General features: G+C 45.2%; 1 protein-coding gene across 1 annotated transcript in view; it reads left to right on the forward strand.

Annotated features, from left to right (window-relative positions):
- Positions 1-25,803, forward strand: part of ENTREP2 (endosomal transmembrane epsin interactor 2) — a gene marked incomplete at both ends in the record, with an annotated part of 402,412 nt that overhangs the window by 299,342 nt on the left and 77,267 nt on the right. The window contains one exon of the mRNA XM_080691706.1: positions 24,185-24,319. Within this exon, the coding sequence (XP_080547832.1) occupies positions 24,185-24,319 (135 nt within the window). The remainder of the gene's footprint in view (positions 1-24,184; positions 24,320-25,803) is intronic.

Here is a 25,803-nt window from a genome sequence, read left to right on the forward strand (position 1 = left end):
AGACACCGGTTTCTCCTCTGTTTACAAAAGATGTGAAATAGAATATAGATCTTCGTTATAAAAGCTGCAGGTGATACATAAATTGGAATAAATCTGAGAATCTTCCTGTGTTTGCCTCCCTCTCCTATCACACAAGCACTTTATCTAGCTATTAGTGTATCGTGATTCCTCCAGGTCTTTTGTGCACAGTGCATATTTATTTATTTACTATTTATGTATGTATTTATTTATTTATTTATTTATAGTGGTACTAGGGGTTGAATCCAGGAACATTCTACTTCCAAGCTACACCCACTGCTACGAGTCTTGTTTTGCTGCCGAGGCTGCCATCAAACTTGCGATCCTCTTGTCTCAGCCTCCAAGTACTGGGATTACAGGCTACCACACCTGGCTGGAAATTTGTAGCCAGGGTTACAGTGGTGTGGGGCAGGTTTCAGATAGGCCACAGAAAGTGCCCAGAGACAACCTGAGAGACATAGGGCTTGTTGGGGAAAGCTTAGGGGACCCGGTGACGGCTCCAAGGAGAGTTCAGATGGCACCTCGGTACCTCGCCGGGCTTTGCCAAGCAGCGAGCGCCTCCTCTCCCTCCTGGCGTGTTACCCATTGTTGGCGGGCTGGACCAGTGATGTGATCCTGTCCACAGCCCTCAGCTGTGCACCCGTTTGCACTCAGGGTTTTATGGGTCAGGCTGCAGAAGTGGTGATATCATCAGCATCAGATTGTTGGTTTGCTCGTCTGACCAGCATCCCAAGGAGCAGCTGTCCTTCCTACAGAGACACTAACCTGTGCTGGTCCCCAGTGCACACGAGCCAGAGCCAGCGGCCTCAGAGAGAACACGTGTCTAGACTTCCTGGCCCAGGCTTGTCTCATGTTTCCCTTACCTTGGCTGGATTTGGGGGAGCAGAAAGGGGGTGTTCAGGGAAATGGTGTTTTACTGTTCCCTTTTCTTTAGGGATGATGCTGGAGTGAATTAAAATATTTGTTCTATTGGCTTATCACAGGCCTAGAAATGTAATTGAAAATTATATGAAAAGCATTTATTTGACTAACTATATGAGTAGAAATGTACTCTTTAATATTTTTATAGCAAATTAATACTATCTGCTGCCTGAAGAGAATGACGAAAGTGATGGCCATGCCCTTTACTGAGCTCTTGGTTTGCTCAAGGCACTGCTCAGCGTCCCACACAAGTGTGTTTATTCACTCTTGGAAACTAGGAATAAGAGACAATTTGTGTGTGTGTGTGTGTGTGTGTGTGTGTGTGTGTGTGTGTGTGTTACTAGGGATTGAACCCAGGGGCATTCTACCTCTGAGCTACACTCCCAGTCTTGTTTTTAAAACTTTGAAACAGGGTCTTGCCAAGTTGCTGAGAGCATCACTAAATTGCTAAGACTGGCTTCAAAGCTGTCATCTTCCTGTCTCTGCCTCCAAGTGCTGGTGTTACAGTTTGCACTACCACACCTGGTTGCAGGTAGAGAAACCAAGACCTGGGGAGTTAAGTTCCTGAGTCATGCAGCTGCCAGGCATTTGTATCAGATACCGACCTTAACCATTGCCAAAACATGCCATTTTTGCTTTATAAAGCTCTTTTTTTTGTGTGGTACTGGGGATGGAACCCAGGGGCATTCTACCTCCAAGCTACACTCCCAGCCCTATTTTTTATTTTTTATTTTGAAACAGGGTCTCACTGAGTGGCAAAAAGGCATCACCAAGTAGCTAAAGCTGTTCTCGAACCACAATCCTCCTGTCTCAGGCTCCCAAATGCTGGGATTACAAGCGTGCGCCACCACACCTGGCTTTATAGAACTCTTCAACTTTATACTAACACTGAAACTTTTAAAGGAACATAAACAATAGTAAATGCTAGCAAGCTGGCAAGGATGTGGGAAGATAGGAGCTCTTATACATTTTTTGATGGTAGTATAAATTAGTACAACTTCTGTGGAGATTAGTATGCAGGTTCCTTAAAAATTAGAAATTGAACCACTGTATGACCCAGCTACACCACCCCTTGGGATCTTTCCAAAGGAATTAAATTCAGACTCCTATAGTGATACCTGCATATCCATATTTACAGCCACACAGTTCACAACAGCTGAACTATGGAGCCAATCTAGGTGTCTGGCGACAGATGAATGGGTAAAGAAAATGTGCTTTATACACACAATAGAACTTTACTCAGCCATAAAGAACAGTATGATATCATTTGTATGAAAATGGATGGGACCTGAGAACGTTACGCTAAGTGAGATCACGCCGTCTTTGAAAAGCAAGGGCCGTGTGATTTCTCTCACATGTAGACACTAAAGAGGAAGTAGGAAACATAAGGGACTTCCATCAACTGAGAGAGAGCAGGAGCATAGTGGACGGGGTTGGAGAAGGGAGCGGGGGTGGGGAACAAGATGAAGGAAGAAACAGGTCAAATAGTGCTCTGGCCATGTATGAAGGTACCATTACCAATCTCACTTAAACCTATGGGGAGGGAGAAGGGAGGAGCAGGGAGAGATGTGGAGAGAAGCCCCAAGTGTGTGTGAATGAGAGCATGCATCGCTCTGAACCTCATAATTACAGCGCACCAAGAAAAGTATAGAAAAAGGGGAGAGCGTGTGAAGTGCTGGAGAGCAGAAACAAAGAAATATTTTCTTGTTTAATTTTGCTCAGTGTAAATCTTTGAATGCCTGGGAGAAACTCTCCTGGACAGAAAATAATTGCAAGGCACCTAAGCCAAAACATACATGTTGCAGCAAAGAGTTGTGAAAGCAGCATGGGGTTTTGTAAGAAACAGGAAGCCTTCCTTTCTAACCACATCAAGCTTTTAAGTGGAGAAAGTATTCTTGCCTGTAAGTATATAACAACAGGAGGGAGGCCGTGTTTAACCTTTGCCACAGCAGTGCTTTCTGACCCTAGTTTCTTTTTAATCAGCTCCGTCACACTGCAGGGACTGTGTGATGCGTCCTCGTTAGCCGGAAAGCCTGGGTACTCCAGTCGGCCAGTGCCCATGACCTGCACACTAATTGGATGTCTCTCTGGTCTCTGTCCAGGCTTTCTGGCATGCACCTATGTCCCCCAGAACAAAAGAGGGGTGGCCCTAGGTGGTCTGCCACCCTGGCAGGTGTTTTGATGGAACACAGCTTGCTGCCTTCTGTCTCTGTCGATTTCTGATTGATGAGCTTGAATTCAGACACTCCGTGACGTGTGCCTCCCAAGTGTATTATGTGTGATTTCTGCCAGGTAAAGTTCAGAATACAGCCCCTCTTCCTAAAAGTAATTAGCAAAGGACTTTCCTTGCAACCCAGGGGAACAGGTGATAAGAGAAATAGAGCCTTTGGTGGATGGGAAGAAGGCACGGTGTGCTTTGTTAAAAGGCCACCCGTATGTTCACCTAGGAGATGCAGAGGGAGTATGAATCTGTGAAAAGACTGTTTCTATCCTTGGTGTGGCATCAATATCTCTTAAAGCAAAAGTGTGCTAGAGAAGGCTTATATTGGCTTGGGAGAGAAACTTATTGAAGTATCAGATGTCAAAAGAAAAATAGTAAGCAAAGTGTGCTGGCGCATGCTTCTAATCCTAGTATTTGGGAGGCTGAGACAGGAGGATCACAGGTTCGTGGCCAGCTTCAGTAACCTCACGAGGCCCTCCACAACTTGGTGAGACCCTTTTTCAAAATAAAAAAAATAGGGCTGGGGGTATAGCTTGGAGATAAAATGCCCCTGAGTTCAATCTCCAGTACCACAAAAATCAGTTAATTAATTAAAATTAAATTAAAATTTAAAAGATATGTTACAAAACATTCAACTCACCCATTTAAATTGTATAATTCAGTGTTATTTTCTGTTCTTTTTTGTGGTACTGGGAATTAAACCCAGAAGCATCCTATCTTCCAGGTAGACCCCAGCCCTTATGTTTTTTATTTGGAAATGGGGTCTTGCTAAATAGTGGAGAGCTTCAATAAATTTTGAGGATGGCTTTGAAGCTGCAATCTTCTTGTCTCGGCCTCCCAAGCACTGGGATTACAGGCGCATGCTACCACACTTGGCTTTATTCAGTGATTTTTAGTATATTACCAGATAGTTGCAAATGTTATCACAGTAAACATTGCCTCAAAAAAACCCTTTGTACCCATTAGCTATCACTTGCCTTTCCCCGGTCCTAGAAACTATCTAAGAGTCTCTCTGTAACCTTCCTTATTCTGACCTTCACATGAATAGACTTATATAATATATAGTCTTTTGTGACGGGTGTCTTTCCCCAAGCACAGTGTTTTCAAGGTTTGCACACACTGTATATGTATCATCACTTGATTCTCTTTCTGTCTGAATAATATTCCATGATATCAACAGACCTCGTTTTGTTTATCCACTCATCTGTCAATAAGCAGTTAGGTTATTTCCACCTTCTGACTATTATGAACAGTGCTGATATAAACATTGTTGTATGAGTTTTTGTGTGGGCATAGACCTTAATTTCCCTTAGGCATATCTACCTAAGAATAGGATTGACCAGTCACCCGAGAACACTAATCCTCTGAGGATCTTCCACACTATTTTATTAAATGGCTACAGCATTTTACATTCCCACCAGCCATCCTGAGGTTTCTAATTTCCACACTTGTTGCCTTTTTTGATCCTAGCCATCTGTCAGGGACCAGCCATGGTTGCAGGGAAGGTTTTGGAGGTGAGGTGCCCAGGGAGAAAAAAGCAGGTGGAGTTGCCGTCTGGAGGAGAACGGACAGCAAGAAGCAACTAAATTCTGCAAATTGCTCCATGCTGTGCAGGCTGAAGGGCACACGCTGCTTAGGCACTACACATGCATGTTACACTTTGCTTATTCATGGTACATAAACTACATGCACTGTACATGGGTGAGATGTGCATGCACCCACTAATAAGCAGGAGGCGTGTGCACCTGTGACTGCAGGATCTGGGCACATCTGGGGCTGGGCAGATCTTGTCACCATCAGCCTCTGCTGTCTTGAGGATCCCCACACCATCCTAGTAAAGGTAAAGGGGTGTTTCCTGGCTTTGTTTGGAATTTTCCTGATCATAATAACCCTGGGCCTCTTTTTATGTTCCCTTTAGATACCTTTCTTGGGAGAAAGGTCTGTTAGATCCTTTTCCCATTTTTAAATTGGGTTGTCTTTGACGACAGAGTTGTAAGAATTTTTTTCCATAATTGAAACAGATTTCTTATGAGATAGCCAATCTGAAAATATTTTAATCCCATTACCCAGGTTGCCTTCATTTTACAAATGACTTTCTTTGAAACACAAAATATTTCCCTTCTTATGAATTTAAATTCATGGAGATTTTTTTTTGTTGCTTCTTTGGGTACTGTATCTAAGAATTTGCTAAATTCAATCTTGAAGAGTTACCCCTGTGTTTGCTGTTAAGAGTTTTGTTTTGTTTTAGCTCTTATATTTAGGTCTTTGATCTATTGAATAAAATTTTATATATGCTGTACGGTAAAGGTCAACTTCATCTTCTTGTATAAATCTACCCAGTTTTCTCCGCAGCATGTGTGTGTGTGTGTGTGTGTGTGTGTGTGTGTGTGTGTGTGTGTGTGTGTTACTGGAGACTGGCATTCTACCCACAGGCATTCTACCTATGAGCTATATCTCCAACCCTATTATTTTTATTTTTTAATTGAAACAGGGTTTCCCTAGATTGCTGACAGTATCACTAAATTGCTGAGGCTGGCTTCAAACCCGCAATCCTCCTCACAGCCTCCCAAATACTGAGGTGAAAAGTGAGCGCCACCAGGCCCTGCAGCACCATTTTCTGCAGAATCTATTACTTCCTCTTTGGATAGTCTGGGCACCTGTTGAAAACCAGTTGACCACAAACATTTATTTCTGAACTCTCAATTCTCTTTCATTGTTCTACATTTCTTTTCTTCTCTGGATTTCTACTTCTTTTGACAATCAAAGTAAATTTCAAGTAAATTTCGGAATCATAAAAGCGCCCTCCTCTTTTGTTCTTTTTCAAGATTGTTTTGGCTGTACACAATTTCTTTTTTCTTTTTCTTTTCTTTTTTTTTTTTTTTGGTGGTACTGGGATTCCTGGAAGCCCTTCTACCTCTGGGCTACACTCCCAGACCTATTTTATATATTTTTTAATTTGGAAACAGGGTCTCTGAGGCCAGCGCAATCCTCCTGTCTCCGCCTCCCAAGTGCTGGGATTACAAGCGTGCGCCACCACACCCGGCAGCCAGCAGCCGTACACAATTTCTCCTCCTCCTCCTCCTCCTCCTCCTCCTCCTCCTCCCCCTCCTCCTCCTCCTTCCCCTCCTCCCCCTCCCCCTCCTCCTCCTCCTTCTCCCCCTCCTCCTCCTCCTTCTCCTCCCCCTCCTCCTCCTTCTCCTCCTCCTCCTCCCCCCTCCTCCTCCTTCTCCTCCTCCTCCTCCCCCTCCTCCCCCTCCTCCTTCTCCTCCTCATCCTCCTCGTCCTCTTCCTCCTCCCCCTCCTCCCCCTCCTCCCCCTCCTCCTCCTCCTCCTCCTCATCCTCCTCGTCCTCCTAGTCCTCCTCCCCCTCCTCCTCCCCCTCCTTCTCCTCCTCCTCCTCATTCTCCTCCTCCTCCTCCCCCTCCTCCTCCTCCTCCTCCCCCTCCTCCTTCTCCTTTTCCTCCCCCTCCCCCTCCTCCCCCTCCCCCTCCTCCTCCTCCTCCTCCTTCTCCTCCTCATCCTCCTCATCCTCCTAGTCCTCCTCCCCCTCCTCCCCCTCCTCCTCCTCCTTTTCCTCCCCCTCCTCCTCCTTCTCCTCCTCCTCCTTCTCCTCCTCCTCCTCCCCCTCCTCCTCCTTCTCCTCCTCCTCCTCCCCCTCCTCCTCCTCCCCCTCCCCCTCCTCCTCCTCCTTCTCCTCCCCCTCCTCCTCCTTCTCTTCCTCCTCCTCCTCGTCCTCCTCCCCCTCCTCCTCCCCCTCCTCCCCCTCCTCCTCCTCCTCCTCCCCCTTCTCCTCCTCCTCCTCCTCCTTCTCCTCCTCCCCCTTCTCCTCCCCCTCCTCCTCCTCCTCCCCCTTCTCCTCCTCCTCCTCCTCCTCCTTCTCCTCCTCCCCCTTCTCCTCCCCCTCCTCCTCCTCCTCCCCCTTCTCCTCCTCCCCCTCCTCCTCCTCCTCCTCCTCCTCGTCCTCCTCCCCCTCCTCCTCCCCTTCCTCCTCCCCCTCCTCCTCCCCTTCCTCCTCCCCCTCCTCCTCCTCCCCCTCCTCCTCATCCTCCTCCTCCTCCTCCTCCCCCTTCTCCTCCCCCTCCTCCTCCTCCTCCCCCTTCTCCTCCTCCCCCTCCTCCTCCTCCTCCCCCTCCTCCCCCTTCTCCTCCTCCTCCTTCTCCTCCTCCCCCTCCTCCTTCTCCTCCTCCTCATCCTCCTCGTCCTACTCCTCCTCCCCCTCCTCCTCCTCCTCCTCCTCCTCCTCCTCCTCCTCATCCTCCTCCCCTCCTCCTCCCCCTTCTCCTCCTCCTCCTCCTCCTCCTTCTCCTCCCCCTCCTCCCCCTCCTCCTCCTCATCCTCCTCCTTCTCCTCCTCCCCCTCCTCCTTCTCCTCCTCCTTATCCTCCTCGTCCTCCTCCTCATCCTCCTCCTCTTCCTCCTCCTCCCCTCCTCCTCCCCTCCTCCTCCTTCTTCTCCTTCATCTACATTGGGAAACTTGCATATGTGCACTTTTTACATCTTCCCTTTATTATCTTTTCAGTGTCTTCAAGACGTGTGGTTATATCATGGTTCATTCTAGATCTTGGCAATTTTCATCTTCCTTTTGCCTTTTCTACACATTTGTCTGTTTTTTATCTTGTCAAAATACTTCCTCCTTTTTCATTTTTCATCTCAACTGTTCTGTTTTCTGTTCCAGTGGTATTTGCTCTTCTCTTAATTCTTTCCTTTTACAGGCTTCTAGTTGATTTTTACTCCTCTTCATGTAGTTTCTTGAGGGAGTATTTAGGCTTTTGACTTGAGGACTTTTCTAATTTCTAACATAAGCATCCAGTGTTGCAAAATTCCCTCTACTTGTTGCTTTAGTGGCAGCTCCCATGTTTTGATGTATTTGTTTTCATTCAGCGCTCTCAAGTTTTTTAAAAAATGTCCTTTGATAGATTCATGTTGTTTGATTTCTATATATTTAGGGATTTTCCTCATAATTGCAGAGGAAAGCTAAGGTATGAACAGAATTTCTATGTTAGGGATGAGCAAAATAAAAAGACAACCATGCAAACGTCATACAGAAAGAAAAGAAAAAGCAAGTAGTAAATAAGATGTCCTGTCCTGAAAGTTGCACCAAACATCATTATAGAGATTTTGAAAACTGAAAAGTTTCCTTTTTTTAATGTTCTGTAATGGTTATAAAGACTGTAAAACTAGTCTGCTCTGTAATGATTTGAAAAGCTTCACAGATTAAATTTACTGAGATTGGTGAAGTTTAAGAATAGAGTTCTTTGTCAATATTTTCATTTTTTCATAGTTGTGATTTATTTTGACATTGAATTTTTGTGTGGTACTGGGGATTGAACTCAAGGGCATTCTACCTTTGAGCTACATCCCTAGCCCTACTTTATTATTTTTATTTTGAAACAGGGTCTCACTAAGTTGCCAGAGGCCTTGCTAAGTTCCTGAGGCTGGCTGCGAACCTGTGATCCTCCTGTCTCAGCCTCTCGAGACTGGGATTACAGGTGTGCATAACCTCACACAGCTTGAGCTTTGAGTATTTTTAAAGCCACGAGCATAAAGTAGTTCATAATATTCTTTTTTAAAGAGATTGGGTCTTGCTGTGTTGCCCAGACTGGTCTTGAACTCCTAGGCACCAGCAATTCTTTTACCTCAGCCTCATGAGCAGCTAGGACTATTGGCACATGCCATTGCACCTGGCTTATTGTACTCCTTTATAAATAATTGACAGTGTTCTTATACATTTTAAATACTTTATGTCCTTCTGTATGCAAAATTTTACCTCCTTTTTTTTACTGATAATTTGTACATTCAGGTTTTTACTCTTTTAAGTTTATTGGACTTGTAAATTGACAATTAAATCATATGTTATTTTGCTTATGAAGTTGAGTCTTTTTTAGTTTTTTATTATGGCAAATTATACACAACAGAAAATTTGCTATTTAAACTATTTTACATGCAAAATTCAGGACACTTACTTTGTATGCAACTATAACTATTGCCTATGTCAAGAACTTTTTCATCTTCCCAAACAGAAATGGTGCATTCATTAACAATCCCTCATCGTTCCCTTCTCCCAGGACCTGGTAACTGATAGTCTACTTTCTGTTTCTACAAATTCATCCATTCTAGATAACTCACATAAGGTGAACTGTACTGTATATGTTTTTTGTGTCTGACGTCTGTGATTGAGCATAATTTATTATAGTTTCCTTTTTGTTTTCATTGATAAATTTAACCTTACTTGTATTTGGCCTCAATTATGTTGACTTACATCCTATGTGGAGTGATTGCAGTTTTCACATTATGACATAGAATTGCAAGCATGTGCTGTCCATAACTCACCTCCACTTTGGCATGCATATGCTGGCAAAAGGAATGTAAATTTGACTCATCCACTGTGTAGTGGTTCAGTTTCTATCAGTTTAAACAGTCCTTGCAAGATGAACTCTTTGTCTCTCCAGGAGATGTTTAGCCCATCCAGTCTTCTTTTTCCTCTTTTTTCCCCTCTGGATCTCTGGGTGTGGGGCAGCAGTTGAGCATCGTAGCCATGGACGTGGGGTGACCTTCACTCTGACCTCTGGCCTCTAGACTCTCTCAGGCCTGCACTGATGATGTTCTTGGTCCCACCCAGGAGATGGAGCTGTGCACACATCAGCTCCTGACATCCCTTATGGACTGCGATGTCAGCATAAGCTCAGCGTCTCAGACCAAACAAGGTGTAGGTGTCTGGATCCTCACACACACATTCCAGATTCCTGTAGTCTGGAAACCCCTCTGCCCTACCGTTAGCCTTATGTCAGCACTACATGGTACCAGGCCCCTAATAAGAACTCCAGACTGGATTCTGGCCTTCCATTTCCATCTTCCCCTTCCTGCATGTTCAACACAATCATCTCTTTTTGGAAAACTTGCTGTTAGGCCAGTTATTCTTCTAGCTGGTCCTCCAAGCTGCTGTCCCCAAAGGTCTCCCTATTCTCTGCCCTCAGCCCAGGGTTACCGCAGCACCTTGGGAAACCTTTGTTCCCAGTCCAGGTAGCTGAAGAACTGAATTCGAGCTTCACGATCCCATGTGGTGGTATTGTTTATAAAAGGGTGTTTACTGTTTTCACAAGCAATCATATTATCTGTTGTCACTGAGTCTGCCAGAACCACAGGTTGAGACGCTCCTGGCACATCTTCAGGAGGACCTCCTCTCATGACTGTGGGATTCTCTCCAGAGCCTGTGTGGGTTCCTCCTTGGGACTGGAAGTTATGTTTATCACCAGCATTCTGCATCTCAGAATTGAAAACATCGGTCACCAAGCCAACCCCAATTATGTAGCTAGAGCCTTCTGAAGAGCCCATGGTAACCAGGGAAACTCTGATTTAGCTTCATGACGATGAACAAGAACTCATGAGAAGACAGAGCCTCCGGCTTGGAGGGGGGCATTTGGACATGTGATTTGAAAATAAAGGAAAGCTTGGTTGAAATGCACAGCTTCCCACCCTAAGGCCCCCTGGACCAGGGTCTCCATACTGGCTTCCCTTGTTGCTGAAAGGTGTAGTTTTATTGTACTAATCACAGGTCAGGAAGAACTAGCGTTGGACTCTTTTGGCCTCAAGAGAAATTCACTTTTGATTTCCATTTGTGCTTCATTATAATGACTCAGAAATGTTCCCTTTTAGGAGCATCATCATGTTCTATTTCTTGTTCGTGTGAACCTGCCTTATCGCAGACAAACACATTTTGTGGCAAAAGCAGCACTTTAAAAAGCTGATCCCAAACCCCATAGTCATAGTGTCCTTGTGGAGGACATATTCCCAGCAAAAGGAAAAATGGTGTGTGTGTGTGTGTGTGTGTGTGTGTGCGCGCGCGCGCAGAAGTTACCGAGAATAGAACCCAGCGGCATTCTACCTCTGAGCTACACTCCTAGCCCTATTTTATTTTTTATTTTGAAACAGGGTCTCACTAAATTGCTAAGGCTGGCCTCGAACCTGCCACTCCCCTTTCTCAGCCTCCCAAGTGCCAGGATTATTTATAGGCACATGCCATCATGTTGGGCTCAGTATATTTAAAGTTAGCTAATTGTGGGTCCACACAAAGACTTATCTTGTGATGCATACATTTGTTTATTCTCTGATTTATTGGACCAACACATTCGTCCTGGGGGAGAACCCCCTGTCTGGAAAGTTCTAGGTGCCAGAGACACATCAGCGACAAGACAGAGTAGTCCTGACTCATCTTCTTCCTGTGAGCAGCTCAAGGTCATTCTGGGGGTGCACAGCTCACGATCGATGCTCAAAGGTGCTGTCTGTTCCTGGTTTCTGGGGTCGTCCTGGCTCAGACCCCGGTATTTCCTCTGCTCCAATTTTGTACCAGCCTGGGTTGAGATTCAGTGTGCTGCCCTCTGGTGGAAAAATACCACCTGTGCGTCTTTTAGGTCTCTAGAGCACTGGCGGCCTGTTTAGAGGGTGTTTCTGTGACCTCTTGTGCAGAACCAGGCACACTTTTAAGGTAGGGATGTTTTGTGGCCAGCCTCCCACAGCTGCTCTCTGAAACCTAATAAGACTTTGAAGGTTAGCCATGGTATGCTCCAACAGTGTACACCAGGCTAAGTCCTCCTGCACTGCTTGGGAACACCCCAAATGGCACTGTGATGTTTAGATTTCAGGGTTGCTTTTCACAGTTGATGTAACTAAGCGCCCAGTGCCCAGGGTGGAAGCAGATGGAGGAGGGAGGGGATGCAGGCTGTAGGGCCAGCCAGGTGCAGCTCACTGCAGCCCTACCATGAGGCTGTGTCCAGTGGGCAGCTCCTGCAACAGCCCAGTGCATGGACCCAGCACTGGTAAGAGAAGCTCAAACACAATGTAATTCCTCTACGACTCATGGATAAAAAAAGGTAGTCACTGGCCATGGCCTAAGGGTGACAAGCTGACCACCTTTCCTGCCCTTCTTCCTCTCCCCCTCTCTTCTTTCTTCCCTCCCTCCCTTTTTTCTTTTTATACTGGGAATTGAACCCAGGGGCATGCTACCTTCAAACTATATCCTCAGCCCTTTTTTAGACTTTATTTTGGGCAGTCCCTCACTAAGTTCCTGAGGCTGACCTTGAGCCTGTATTCCCCCTGTCTCAGCCTCCCAAGTACTAGGATTCCAGGCACCCGTGGATTTGACCAGCAGATTACACAGCTGGGTTTCTCTGTCCATAGGGGCTGCATCGGCAAATTCAACCATCTGTGGTTCAAAGGTGTTCAGAAAATAGTCCAGGAAGTTCCAGAAAGCAAAACTTAAATTTGCTGCCTATGCTGGGAATGATGAAGCCATCTCAGCAACTTAATGAGGTCCTTAGCAACTTAGATAGAATTTGTTTCAAAATAAAAAATAAAATAGTACTGGGGGGTAGCACAGAGGTAGAATGCCTCTAGGTTCAATCCCCAGTAACATGCAACACACACACACACACACACACACACACACACACACAACTTGAACCCACAAGAATGGAGCATTGTGCTAGGTTTAGTACATAATCTAGAAATGATTTAAATTATATGGACAGCGTTCATATACAAATACTAAGCCATTTTACGTGAGAGACTTGAGCATCTTTGAATTGGAATTAGGTGTCCAGTGGGATCCTGGGACCAGCTCCCCGGGACAACAATGCAGTCTGTAGCTGCCCAGTGTAATACCAGTGTTTTGAGTTTTCCCTAGAAATACACTGCTCTGAGCAGTGCTTTTCCATGTAGGGCTCAGAAAAGCATGAGACTTTTATCACATGCTAGTATATTGGAGAGAAACCAGAAAAAAAGTTAAACTTACAAATAGGTTGTTCTTTACTGGTTTGTGCTGTGTTCTAGGAAGGAAGGAATACAGTGGGCAGGCATTTGTGTTGATAAACATGGTGATCAGTGATCGATGTGGGGCTGAGTGTGAAGGAGCCAGGCACTCCGCAGGAGCCCTCCAAGGCTGGGCACCAGGAGGGCCAAGCGCCTCCCACCCCATCACTCCTCCGCTCCCATCCTGCCCTCCCCGCACTGCATTCCTCTAGCATTAGCTACAGAGGTGAAGGGATGCTGTTCTTTAAAGAAGAGGAAGCCAGACACCATGGCACAGGCCTATAATCCTAGTACTTGAAAGGCTAAGACAGGAGGATCACAGGTTTAAGGCCAGCCTCAACAAGGTAGTGAGACTTTCAGTAACCTAGCAACTTCCTGTTTCAAAACAAAAATAAAATACAAAGGACTGTGGGTGTAGCTTGGAGGTAGAAAGCCCCTGGGTTCAACCCCCAAAGCCATGGGAGGGCGGATGGAGAGGAAGAGAAAGAGAAAGATATGTCAGTTTAGCATGCTCAGCTTTCTTCTTGGAGGCCGACAACATGTAGAGAATATTACAAGTCAGATAAACCACTTAGGAGAGAGCGCCATGTTTAATCCCTTCAGAACACCCTTTTCTGAGTTAATTTGACCAGAACTTTGCTTAGTTTCTCTCTAATCTTTTCTTGTGCCAAATTCTGCTGCCACCAGCGTTCTTGCTTGCATCTCTAGGGAAGAAAAAGCCCAGATGCTCCGTATTCTTCTGGTACAGCAGAGTTCTTTTCAGCCCTCTGTCCATTTCTGCCGGCAAAGTCGAGCTGTGCTTGGATTCAGCGCCAATTAGTGAAATTTCCAAGGCCAGCCCAACAAGCTCAAGTCCACATAATTAACAAAAGGCGTCTTGGGAGGTGAGGCAGCAGCGTCCTGCCCTGCAGTTCCCCTGGCAACAGCATCCTTGGGCCAAACTCCTTCCGTGCTCCTCCTCTGAGAGCAGTTTCTGGAGAGCAGCAACCTTGTTTTCCTGTTCACCAGGGAGGCTCCAGTGAACGTTCATAACTTACCCGGTGTTGCCCTCACACGTGGCATCCTCATTGAAAGATCTTGAGAAATTCCCAGGACTGTAGAAATCAGTGAGACAAGCCTGCAAAGAGACCTGGGGACGCTGACTGGGCTCTCACCGCAGTCGCCTCCCTGGCGGGAGTCTCCGTCGGCAGCTGCACATTCCCACACTCCTTCGATTCTCTCTCTTTTTCCCTCTCGCTCTCTGATCAGGATGGCGCACGTGACTTAAAAAATAATTAAAAGCCTGTGGTTTACAATAGGTTTGCTGTTTTATAAATAATCTGAGCATCGGTAGCAGAGGCAACAGGTGAGGTAGCACAGGATACGGTGAAGCAAAGGTCAAGATAAAGATGGAGTGGCTGATGGTACACGTGGAAAGATGGAGAGCAGGGAGGTCCTTTTCCCCTAAAAGGTCAGGGAAGGCTATAAGGCTTCAAGGTATGATTTGCATAGTAATAGTCCTTGCCTCTGGAATTAAATTATTTTTTCTTAAATATTTAATACACACACCATACAAAACAAGAGCTATGATTTAGACCTGGAGTACTCCTCAAAGGTTTGTGGGTTGAAGGTGTGGTCCCAGCCTGTGGTGTAGTTGGGAGGGAGGAACCTCTTGGGGGTAGAGCCTGGTGGGAGGAAGGTAGGTCATTGGGGGTGTGGCTTTAGGAGGGATATCGGGGCTCCAGCCCATCCCTCTATGTCTCTGCTTCCCAGCTACCCAAAAGTTAGCTGAATTCCTCCACCACGTGTTCTCTCCATGATATTCTGTGCCTCCCAGGCCCAAAGCAACTGGGGCAACCAATGATGGACGGAGACCTCTGACATCAAGAACCAAAGTGACCTCTCTTCATTTAAGTTAATTACCACAAGCGTTTTGTCCCAGCCATGGGTAGCTAATGCATCTAGATTCTCATCAGATTGGGGACTTTTTTTTTTTTTTTGGTGGTACTTGGGTTCCTGGAAGCCCTTCTACCTCCGGGCTATACTCCCAGACCTATTTTATATTTTATTTGGAAACAGGGTCTCTTAAGCCAGTGAGGTTGGCTTGGAACCTGCGCAATCCTCCTGTCTCCACCTCCCAAGTGTGGATTACAAGCGTGCGCCACCACGCCCGGCTCAGATTGGAGATTTTAAGGAATAAGTATTTTTCCATATGTTTTCCACCATCCTCACAGTGCATACCAGTAATTCTAGTACTTGAGAGGCTGAGACTGGAGGAACTCAGGTTTAAGGACAGCCTCAGCAACCTAGAAAGACCTTGTTTCAAAATAAAAAATAAAAAGGGCTGGGGATGTAGCTTGGAGGTAGAATGCCTCTGTGTTCAAGGTTCAACTGGAAGAAAGGAAGGAAGGAAGGAAGGAAGGAAGGAAGGAAGGAAGGAGTAAACCAAGAATGCTGTAGTTTTTTGCTTTCAGCAGCAATAGGAATGCATTTCCTGTACCCACCTGTGTCTAATGCACTGTAATTATATGAAAGGTGAAATTCAGAAATACTTATCGGTCATAATGGGCAGGCTTCTTTGAAAGCTAAAAATGTCATAATGAAAGTAACATGGGGACAAATCCATCTTGTCAGCTTAAAGACAGAAATTTAGATTTTTAGCAAGCTTGGATGGGATCAGAAGAACAAGCCGAGCAGGGTTTCCCGTCTTGGCTGCTCTGAATTCACGTGTGCTGGGTGAAGCCTGGTCAAGCCCAGCCTTGGGGAGAGCCGAGCCCTGGAGCTGGGGAGGAGACGTGATTGTGAGGTGCACTGGACCCCTGAGCCACCCCGCCCAGCTTCTAACAAGTGCTAGAAGAATACATTGTACTGTCATTAACTAGAGTCACCATGTTATATCACAGACCTCTGGATATGTGTATCCTTTAATCCATATCTCCCCAAAACCCTCCGACCACGCTCTCCTCTGTGCTACCTTGAGATCAGCGTTGTAGACTCCACATAACGAGTGAGGTCAGCGTTACGATAAATTATATTCTTGAACAGTGTGTAACGAGTGGATGCTAAGTGCTCTTACCACAGAAATGATAACCATGTGAGGTAATGCATTTGTTAATTAGCTAGATTGAACCATTTCGTGATATATGTATACTCTGAAACATCCTGTCTTAGGATAAAAACATAATTTTATTTGTCAATTACAAAAAAAAAATAATAAGTGCTTGAAGTCCAGGCTGACCGCCAGGCCACCGTAAAGGATAGTCTCTCCTGACCCAACACCTCTCAGATCCACTTAGCCGAACCTTTATTTTCTCATTTCCTGGGTGGACTTGTACTGAGAAACTGCAAGGTGGAGTGAGCCATAGATTTGAAGTCCCTGGACCAAAGGCTGGACCATGCCGAGTTGGGACATGTGGAGCAGTCTCAGGGCCTGGCTATCAGGTCCTGATGAACCGCAGGCCTCAGGTTCCTGGGCTGTGCAGGACCTCAGTCACAGGTTAGGGAGGGATGCAGGTGCAGGGTGGCAGCGGTGCCATGCTGGAAGGAGATGAGTGGATGTTGAGGCGCGGCCTCTATCTGTCATGCAGAGGTCCCCTAGATGGGCAGCCTGTCCTGTTGCCGACGGGCTCAGTCCTGTGGGGGGCAAGTCCACTCGCGGTCGGAAGCCTCAGAAAGATGGGGCAAAAGGCAGGTGAAATTCTGCAGAATCTTATCTGCAGTGGTTCTTTACCCTCTATGAATTCCTTAAGTTTTTAGGTACGACGCTTTGGAAAAGAACCTGAGATGGACAAAGGCTTCTTGAGCCAATGACACTTTATTACAAAAAACCCCAAAATTTATACCCTTCACCAGTAAAGTTAATAATAAGAGAAGAAGGGGGTGGGTGTAATCACTGTGAAATAATAATGAATGACATGTAAACAAAGGTAATAAAACTAGTCCTTCAGCTGGCTGTTGATCTTCGAGAGATTAACTCCCTCCGGATTCTTTCTCAGGTTTTGCAGATAAGCAGTTCCAAACAGGCATGCCCAAGGCTTGGGGGCTTCTCGGGGAATCTTCTTTAACTTTCTTGGAACTTTCCATCTTTTTGGGCTCAGTTCATATAGAAAGTGTGGGGAGATGTGGTGATTCAGGTGGATGTGATGGAGTTTCTTCAGGTGTTGGCATCTTATCTTCTAAATCTGAAAGCTTAAGAAAACTCACAACACAGTTTTGCAGACAAAATACCACAAACAACACCACAAAGTTCTTGGTTTTAATTGTCAGATGTATTTCCTTAACTGCTGAGCACTCTTCTTTAGACAACAAGCCTATTAAAAGCCTACTCATCTTTAATAATCCATTTCTCTGTCTCCATGAATGCTCATACTGAGGTAAAAGTCAACAATCTTTCTCCTTGAGTCTATTGTATTTGGGCAACTAAGTTGTTTATCAACTAAATTGCTTTAAGGTCACACACAAGGTTTTTATCTTCTCTGTCTCTAGGCAGGATCTCAAGGGTAAACAGAGTTACCTTAAACTGAGCTACCTTACCGGAGTTAATAGCTTAACCTAAATTAGTGATTGGAATGAGGGTCGGAGGCCATTTGTGATTGCTGCAGCTGGAGTGCTTATCACAGCATCTGAGTTCTGGCCAGTTTTTATTATTTTTGAGCAGAGCCAAGGACGTTTAGACAAATTATTAGAGAATTTATTTCCTCAGACTCAATTTCTTTCATAGTCCTGTTCTCACATCACCGGAGCAATTCGTGTAGAGAGTTAAAAGAATACTAGAAGAATAATAGTTATGCAAGAATATCTAAAAGTGGAAAGATGCTTTTGGCCAGCGAGCACACCTTCTCTCGGGGCTTATTTCTCACTTTGAGATTTTGCCTATTTAACTGCGAAAATGCAGATGCCGAGAGAGCGTGGCTTTTGCTGGTATCTGCACTGTCCTCCATCCACGCTGGCTGGCACTTCTCCTGCACAGCACACACCGAGTGGGTTTGAGAGAGAATCAGCAGGCCCTCCCTGCAGCTGGCATGATGGTCCTCCTAATACTCCACCACTCCACAGACATTACTGCAGCGTGGACAATGTGCAGATTTGTGTCCTCCAACTACAGGACAAAAGAGGCTTCCTCACTCACGGTGGTGCTGAAAGCAAAATGCACAAGTCTTCTGAGGGAAAAGCCTGAAGGGATAGGTTGGGTTTTACTCTTTCTTCATTGTCTAGCAAATTGGATAACTGCATATTTTATAGAAAATCTCCTTTTATCTCACTGTCTGCTCTTGGGTGTATTCCTTGGGCAGTAATACTTGATATTTGTGTAGTCCATACCCATGTATTGTACTCTGAGTCATACACTGATACATTTGAAGCATCAGTGTATTAGTCAGCTTTCTGGTGCTGTAACAAAATACCCAGAAAATAAATGATGTTTATTTAACACACAGGTTTGGAAGTTTGGGTACAAACAATAATCGTTTGTTCCTGTTGCCTTGGGTGTGTGATGAGGCAGTACATTATAGCCAAAGCCCAGGAGAGCAGATCATTTCACCTGATGGCCAGAGAGGAATAGAAATGGGCTGGGATCCCACAGTCCCCCTAAAGGGCATTTACCCAGTGACCTAAAGGCCTCCCATGAGGTCCCAGCTCTTAAAGTTTCACCACTCCAGAAGCACCAACCTGGAGACCAAGCCTTCGACACATGGCCTTTCAATGACACTCGAAATCTAAACAAGAATCTATCAAAGAATGTACTGTGAGCTTAGGAAGGGCAACTTTCCATAATCTGAGTGGGCTCTGGGTTGTGTGGGTGGTCCCCAGTGGAGCAGGACCTGGTCCTGGGGTGATTTAGGGCAGGGGGACATCGGCAGGCATGGTGTGTTAGAGTTAGATAAAGGAGACGGTTGGGTATCGGCTCTGGGTTGGCTGGTCTACCTGTAAAGGGGGCTTGCAGGCACACTGCTCCTCAAATCTGTGGGAATTCGCCAGCCTGGGAGGGGTGGGCTCTCCAAGGTTAGTAAGGCCCCCAGTGTCAAAGCATCCTAAACCTAAAATACGGAAAATAAAAACTTACTACTGAATGTCCTGGGAACCTTGAAAATCAGTCAGATGACCAAAACGACACTTGTACACCCAGCCTCGTGTCTCCCAAGGCTTCTCTTAGCCTGCCCATTCATTTCAAAGTGAGCTGTGAGCAGCCACCAAGTGGCCAGGCCCTGTCCTCAGGCGGCTGCACACTGGTGGTGGCAGCCTGGTGTGGACACAGGGAGAAGGGAACCCTCTACACTCTGGGGAGTGTAGAGGAGGGTGCTTCGCTGAGTCTAGGAACTATCCCATCCTCTCCCTCTTTTCCTAGCCTCGGGGAGTGGCAGCGGGGTAAGATGGGCATACTCTAGGTGGAGGAGCCAGCCTGTGAGGGACCACAATCAAAATACAACTTTGTTCTTTGCTTGTTTCTTGTCATCCCTTAGAGATCTCTTCATGGCCCTGACCCACATCCTTGCTAGGAGAAACTGAGAGAGGCCTTCGATCCATGTACTCAATCTTAAGCAGCGGTTTGCCCACCTATGGACTCTCTATGTATTCTTTTGTTAAATCGCCTATTTGAGCTCAGATAGAGCCCCCCAAATTACTACATTAGGCAAGAATGAACATATTAATGAGAATGTTTGTGTAACTGGTAGAATCCTAGCAGTCTTAAAAAATAGGGTCTACTATGCATCGAAAGACACAGTCAGCTGAGCGTAGTGGCACACGCTTGCAATCCCAGCATTTGGGAGGCTGAGACAGGAGGATCGTGGTTTGAAAATAGCCTTGGCTAGTTAGGCCTTTTGTAACTCAGTGAGACCTTGTTTCAAAATAAAGAATAAAAAATAGGGCTGAGGGTGTAGCTCAGAGGTAGAATGCCCCTGGGTTCCATCCCTAGTACTGTTAAAAAAAAAAAAAGATACAGTCAATAGAATAAAGAGGCAGCCTACAGAATGGGGGAAATAGTTGCAAATTATGTGTTAAGGGGAATTATCCATAATATATAAAGAGCTCTTACACTTCAACAACAAATAGACAACCCAATTTAAAACACAGCTGAAGGACATGAGTAAGAAATTTTTACAAAGAAGGTACACAAATGGCCAAGAAGCACATGAAAAGCTGCTTGATATCACTAATCAGTAGAGCAGTGAAAATCAAATCCACAACGAGATACCACCTCACAACCATTGCGATGGCTTAATAAGATTTCTAAAAACAAGAAAATAACAAGTGTCAGCAAAAATGTAAAGTAGCAGGTATACTCATGTATTACTGGTGGAAATAGAAAATGGTACAGCCTCTGCGGAAAAAATAGGGCATTTCCTCATGAAATCAGTAGACTTACCAGGTGATCCAGTCATTTCACTCCTGGGTATATCTCCAAAGGAATTGCAAATAAGGGCTCAGATATGTGTACGCTCGTGTGTATGCTCGTGTGTACGCTCCTGTGTACGCCCGTGTGTCTAGTCACATTGTTCACTCAGAGGAAACAACTTGGCGTCCACTGGTGGACGAACAAACTGTGATATATCTGCAGAGTGGAATATGATTCAGTCTTAAAACAGAGAGGGAATTCCAGCATTTTCTACAGCACCGATGAGCCTTGAGGACATTATGCTGAGTGGAATAAGACAGTCAAAAAAGAGCAAATATTTACACGAGGTACCCAGATTAGTCAGATTTGTAGAGATAGAAGGCAGAAGATAGAAAGGAAGGAGAAATTCACACCTAAAGGGCATAGAGTTTCAGTTTTATGAGATGAAAAATTTTCAAAGTTGGAGAGTATTAATGGTTGGACCACAGGGGATGTATTTATTTATTTTATTTTTATTTTTATTTTTATTTTTATTTTTATTTTTGGTGGTATTGGGGATGGAACCCTCCTAACTCCAGGCTACACTCCCAGACCTCTTTTTTTAATTTTATTTGGAAACAGGGTCTCTTAAGCCAGCACGGCTGGCTTCGAACCTGCGCGATCCTCCTGTCTCCGCCTCCCAAGAGCAGGGATTACAAGCGTGCGCCACCACACCCGGCTTCGGGGGATGTATTTAATAATACTGAACTGTGTATACTTGCAAATGCATTTAAGATAATAAATTTTAAGTATCATATATTTTACAATTAGAATTTAGTACCTAGCTTAAAAAAACTATTCCTTAATTAAAATAATGGTCATAATAATATCAGCAAGTAGCAGCATTGGCACTTTGGTATTTACCTCCATAATTTTATCTGATCCCCCTAGGGCCCCAGGATCTTGAAGCTCAGACAGGTCAGGTGGTTTGACCTGGGTCACTTCATGGCAGACCACACCCTGAGTATAGACACTTCTCAGCCAACCAGAGAGCTACACCCCAATACAGCCATCATATCTTAAAAGTATCCTTGTAAAACAACGCATTTAATATGTCTAATCTAGATATAAATTAGCTTAGCCGTGTGTGTGTGTGTGTGTGTGTGTGTGTGTGTATGTGTGTGTTTTAATTACTAGGGAGTGAACCCTGAGACATTCTACCTCTGAGCTACACCCCCAGCCCTATCTTTTTTTTTAATTTTGAAATAGGGTCTCTCTGAGTTGTTGAAGGTGTCGCTAAATTGCTGAGGCTGGTCTCAAACCTGTGATCTTTGTTTCTCAGCCTCCCAAGCACTGGTATCACAGGCGTGCACCACCATGCTTGGCTAGCTAAGCCTACTTTAAACATGCTCATAAGCCGAGTGGTGGCGCACACTTGTAATCCCCGCGCTTGGGAGGCAGAGACAGGAGGATCAAGCAGGTTCAAAGCCAGCCGCGCTGGCTTAAGAGACCCTGTTTCCAAATAAAAATATAAAAACAGGTCTGGGAGTGTAGCCCGGAGGTAGAAGGGCTTCCAGGAACCCAGTACCACAAAAAAAAAAAAAAAACCTGCTCATAACACTCACATTTGCCTACAGCTGGGCAAAATCATCCAAAGCAAAGCCTACTTTGTAATGAAGTGTTTACTATCTCAGGTCATTTACTGAACATTGTACTGAGTGGAACGGTTGTTGGGTCTCCTTTTGCACCATGGTCAAGTTCAAAACCATTCTAAGTCGGGGACCATGGTGTATCCGCTGTAGATGCTGTGGCTTACACGAACACTGGCCCCTCTCTCTCCACTGTCTGGCTCCACCTGTATAGGCCTCTAAACCTCCCCTGGCTGCTGTCCTTTCAGGACCATCTGAGGGTCACCTGTCTGTCTTATTTGTGTTTTTATACGAAAATCCCAGGCACATTACAGACCTCTCTTTTTGTTATCTAAGCCTTTTTCTACTCTGAGACAGGCTGATGCGCCATAAATAAGGTGGGCAGGCTCGATTTAAATGCTCCAAAGAGATTCATGAAAAATTACTGTGGCTGCATTTGTGAAGCTCTGCCATGTTGTCCCCAATGACCCTGACGCCGGAGGAGCACTCTTGAAATAAATCTGCCAGCTGCCTACACACTCAGAGGTCGAGGTTGGGGAACTCATCAGGAGGTTTCCAGGCTTTTTCTTAGAATTAATCACAAGCTCAGTGAATTAAGTGATGGAAAAGACTTATCTGGAACACGACTCCGCAGGGTCACTGAAGGGGGTTTATGTAACGAGGCAGGCTTCCCAGCCAGGCCCAGGTCTCTCCCTTTTCACTGGCCCTAAACACAGGAAACTTGTCTTACTGTTTACAGTAGCTACTTGGGTTCCACTGGCAAGCCTGGAGATGTGATTATACAACAATCCCTTGCATGTCCATGAGATATGGAAGAATAAACTACTCTTGGCTCTGGATAGCTAGTGGGGACTCGTTCCAATACCAACTCCCCCACAGACATACCTATACTGAAATGCAGGGGTGCCCAAGGCCCTTCCAGACAACTGCGTAGTGTTTGCAGAGAACCTAGACACACTTCTGTATGTCTGAAATCATCTCTAGATTACTTATAAGACTTAATGTAAATATCATATAAATAGCTGCTCTACTGTATTATTTAGGGAATCATGACAAGAAAAAGTCTTTTCCTAAAATTAGACTCCATTGCATTACCCATCCCATGGACAAAAGTGTCCAAATTCCCAAGTGTTGGTGAAAATACAGGCCAGCTGGAGTTCTTATGCCCTACTGATGGAAATATTTGTTTGACTGTGTCGAAACCAATTAGGCCTTTCCTAGCAGTGTGTATGCCTGTGCTAGTACAAGGGAAATAATTCATTTCCTGTTATGTGCTATTTGAAATAAAAGTGTATAGATTTTACTGATTTTCTTTTTAGTCATTTTACTTCTAGGTCTCTGTTTTAATATAATTAATTTTTAACAATTGATTATGGTGCTGGGGATTGAGCCCAGGGGCATTCTACCTCTAACCTACAACCCAGCCCTTTTTTACTTTTTATTTTGAAACACTGTTTCACTAGGTTGCTAAGGCTGGTTTCAACTTTGGAATCCTCCTGTCTCAGCCTCTCAAGTACTGGGATTCCAGATGTAGGCCACTAGGCCTGGCAGGATTTTATGTTTTTAAAATATCTCCTGTCCTCCCCATCCTGAGTAACCCTGTTCTCTCCTTGATCACTCAGCCTCGTCTTCCCTCTTAGTTGCATGCTGAGTTTTAAACTGCTTGGAGTGTGGCTCTCTTCTTCCAAGGGTTTTCATCTCCCAAGATGTTTTTATTTACTGAGCATTTCTTGAACACCTGCGATTCCCAAGCACTGTGGATGCGTGAGAAGTTGCAGCCGTGGCCGAGTCCTGTGAGTGTTCAGTAGAGGCAAGGAGCGGCGTGCCAGACCCCAAAGATGGAGCTGGCGTTGGCCGTCAGCGGATGAGTGGAGGTTCATGGGCCGTGAAGTAAAAGAGGAAATTGCTGATCATGAGACTGTGTCAAGGCGCGAGCCCTCCCACATCTCTGTGCAAACATCAGTTTGAGTGATGTTTGGTTCCTTTTCTTTCCGTAATTTACCTGCCATATTCTGAAATTTATAGCTTAGATTTCTTCAAATGTATTTGTTTCTTTTGCTTATTCACTGCTTTTAAAAATAAGCATTTGAAGGAATTCCTGATGGCCTTCTTCATGCCCTTGACCAACAGAAATGGCTTTGGCTTGATTACTGAATGGTGGCGGTGTGTGGGGGACGCTCATAGGCCCAGCCACTTCTGTGCATCCCCACCTGCAGGCTCAAGCGTGTGGGGGGCTCCCAGTGCCATGTTGACGGTGAGGTCTCTGTGTTTCTCTGTCTAGATCAAGTTCGACAGCGTGGAGGTGTGTGTCTGCTGCGAGCTGCGGCACCAGTCGTCCGGCTGCAGCAACCTTGGGGAGACGCTGAAGCTGAATCCACTGCAGGAGGACTGCAACGCCGTGAGGCTGACCTTGAAGGTGACCGCCGCCGGGTGGCGTGTGCATGCATTTCACCCCGGGCTTTGCAGATGTTTTAGCAAGATTTATTACCATATAGATTCCTTTCAGCTCACAATTCATCCAGGTAGGTCCATGCCAGAGGGAATCTCTCTCCGGAGAACATTTTAAAGGATTATAGATTTTTCATTTGCGAGACGCTGCTCTCTGGATCTCCTTTTGCATTGGTGCGGGTTCATTTTCCTGCCTCTCCCTCTGCGAAGGAGGAGGGAGTGGATGAAGGAGCTGTCACCCAGGACGCTGCCCTGCGCTCTCGCTTCTCTTATATTTTTACTGTGACGTCTTTAAGGAACAGATGGACGTTTACTTTGCTTTTTGAAAGGTATTAGGAGAAAGAAATCTCACACTCTCCTTAGTAGTCTTCTCATGTAAAGTGTCTGATCTTTAAAAAGACATGGTATGGACATTTTGTGTACATTATTCTATTTTCTTTTTCTTCCGGCCAGTGTGTGTGTGTGTGTGTGTGTGTGTTCCTGAAAAACAAAGTTGGCTGCTTAAAAATACACATGAACAGTGAACCCAATTCCTTTATTTTCTTTGAAAACCACAATGCTGAAATTAAAAAAAGAGAAATGCAGCCCAGAAGGGCTTCTGTCCCGAGTGGCTCACGTTGGACAGCCCTCTGACTCCTGGTGAAGGTGCAGCGAGAGCGTGCAGAACTGTAAGTTTTGGGTTCTGGGGCCGCACTTGACCTTTGATCCCAGGACCCTTGGTTCACAAGTGAAGGCGTGGGTATAGGTGTGTGGTGCAAACACCTGCAATCCCAGTACCTGGGAGGCTGAGACAGGATCACACATTTGAGTTGAGCTTCAGCCACATAGCAAGACCTGTTTCAAAATAAAAATAAAACAGGGCTGGCAGTGTGGCTTGGAGGTAGAATGCTCCTGGGTTCAATTCCAAGTAAAACACACAAACACACAAAGCCCTTCAAGCTGGCCTAATTATTTTCTCCTTTAGGTATATTGTGGTAATTAATGCAATTTAAAAATATTTTTAGCTCTTCAGCTTCCCCTACATGGAAGATTGTGCTATCTAGTCCGCTCGTGATTGCCAGAGGCCATGTGAGCGAGCGAGACCTACACGTATCACTTCAAAGCCAGCGTTTTTAACTAGCTCCGTTTCCCTCTAGGAACAGTCATTTCAAATTATAGATGGTGTAGACTGCGTTACTAAAATGAACACAACTTTCTATAACTTACCCACATTGGATATGCAGGGTGGGTGAGAAATAAACACTTATGGTTTTAACCTACTGAGATTTGGAGAATATTTGTTACTACAGCATAATTTAGTCCAGCCTATCTGATATATATATATATATATATATATATATATATATATATATATATATATATATTATAATTTTTTGGCACTGGAGATTGAACCCAGGGACATTCTGCCTTTCTTATTTGGAAACAGGGTCTCGCTAGGTCGATGCAAGTCTC

Source organism: Muscardinus avellanarius (assembly GCF_963383645.1).
Source record: "Muscardinus avellanarius genome assembly, chromosome: 3".
NCBI lineage: Eukaryota > Metazoa > Chordata > Mammalia > Rodentia > Gliridae > Muscardinus > Muscardinus avellanarius.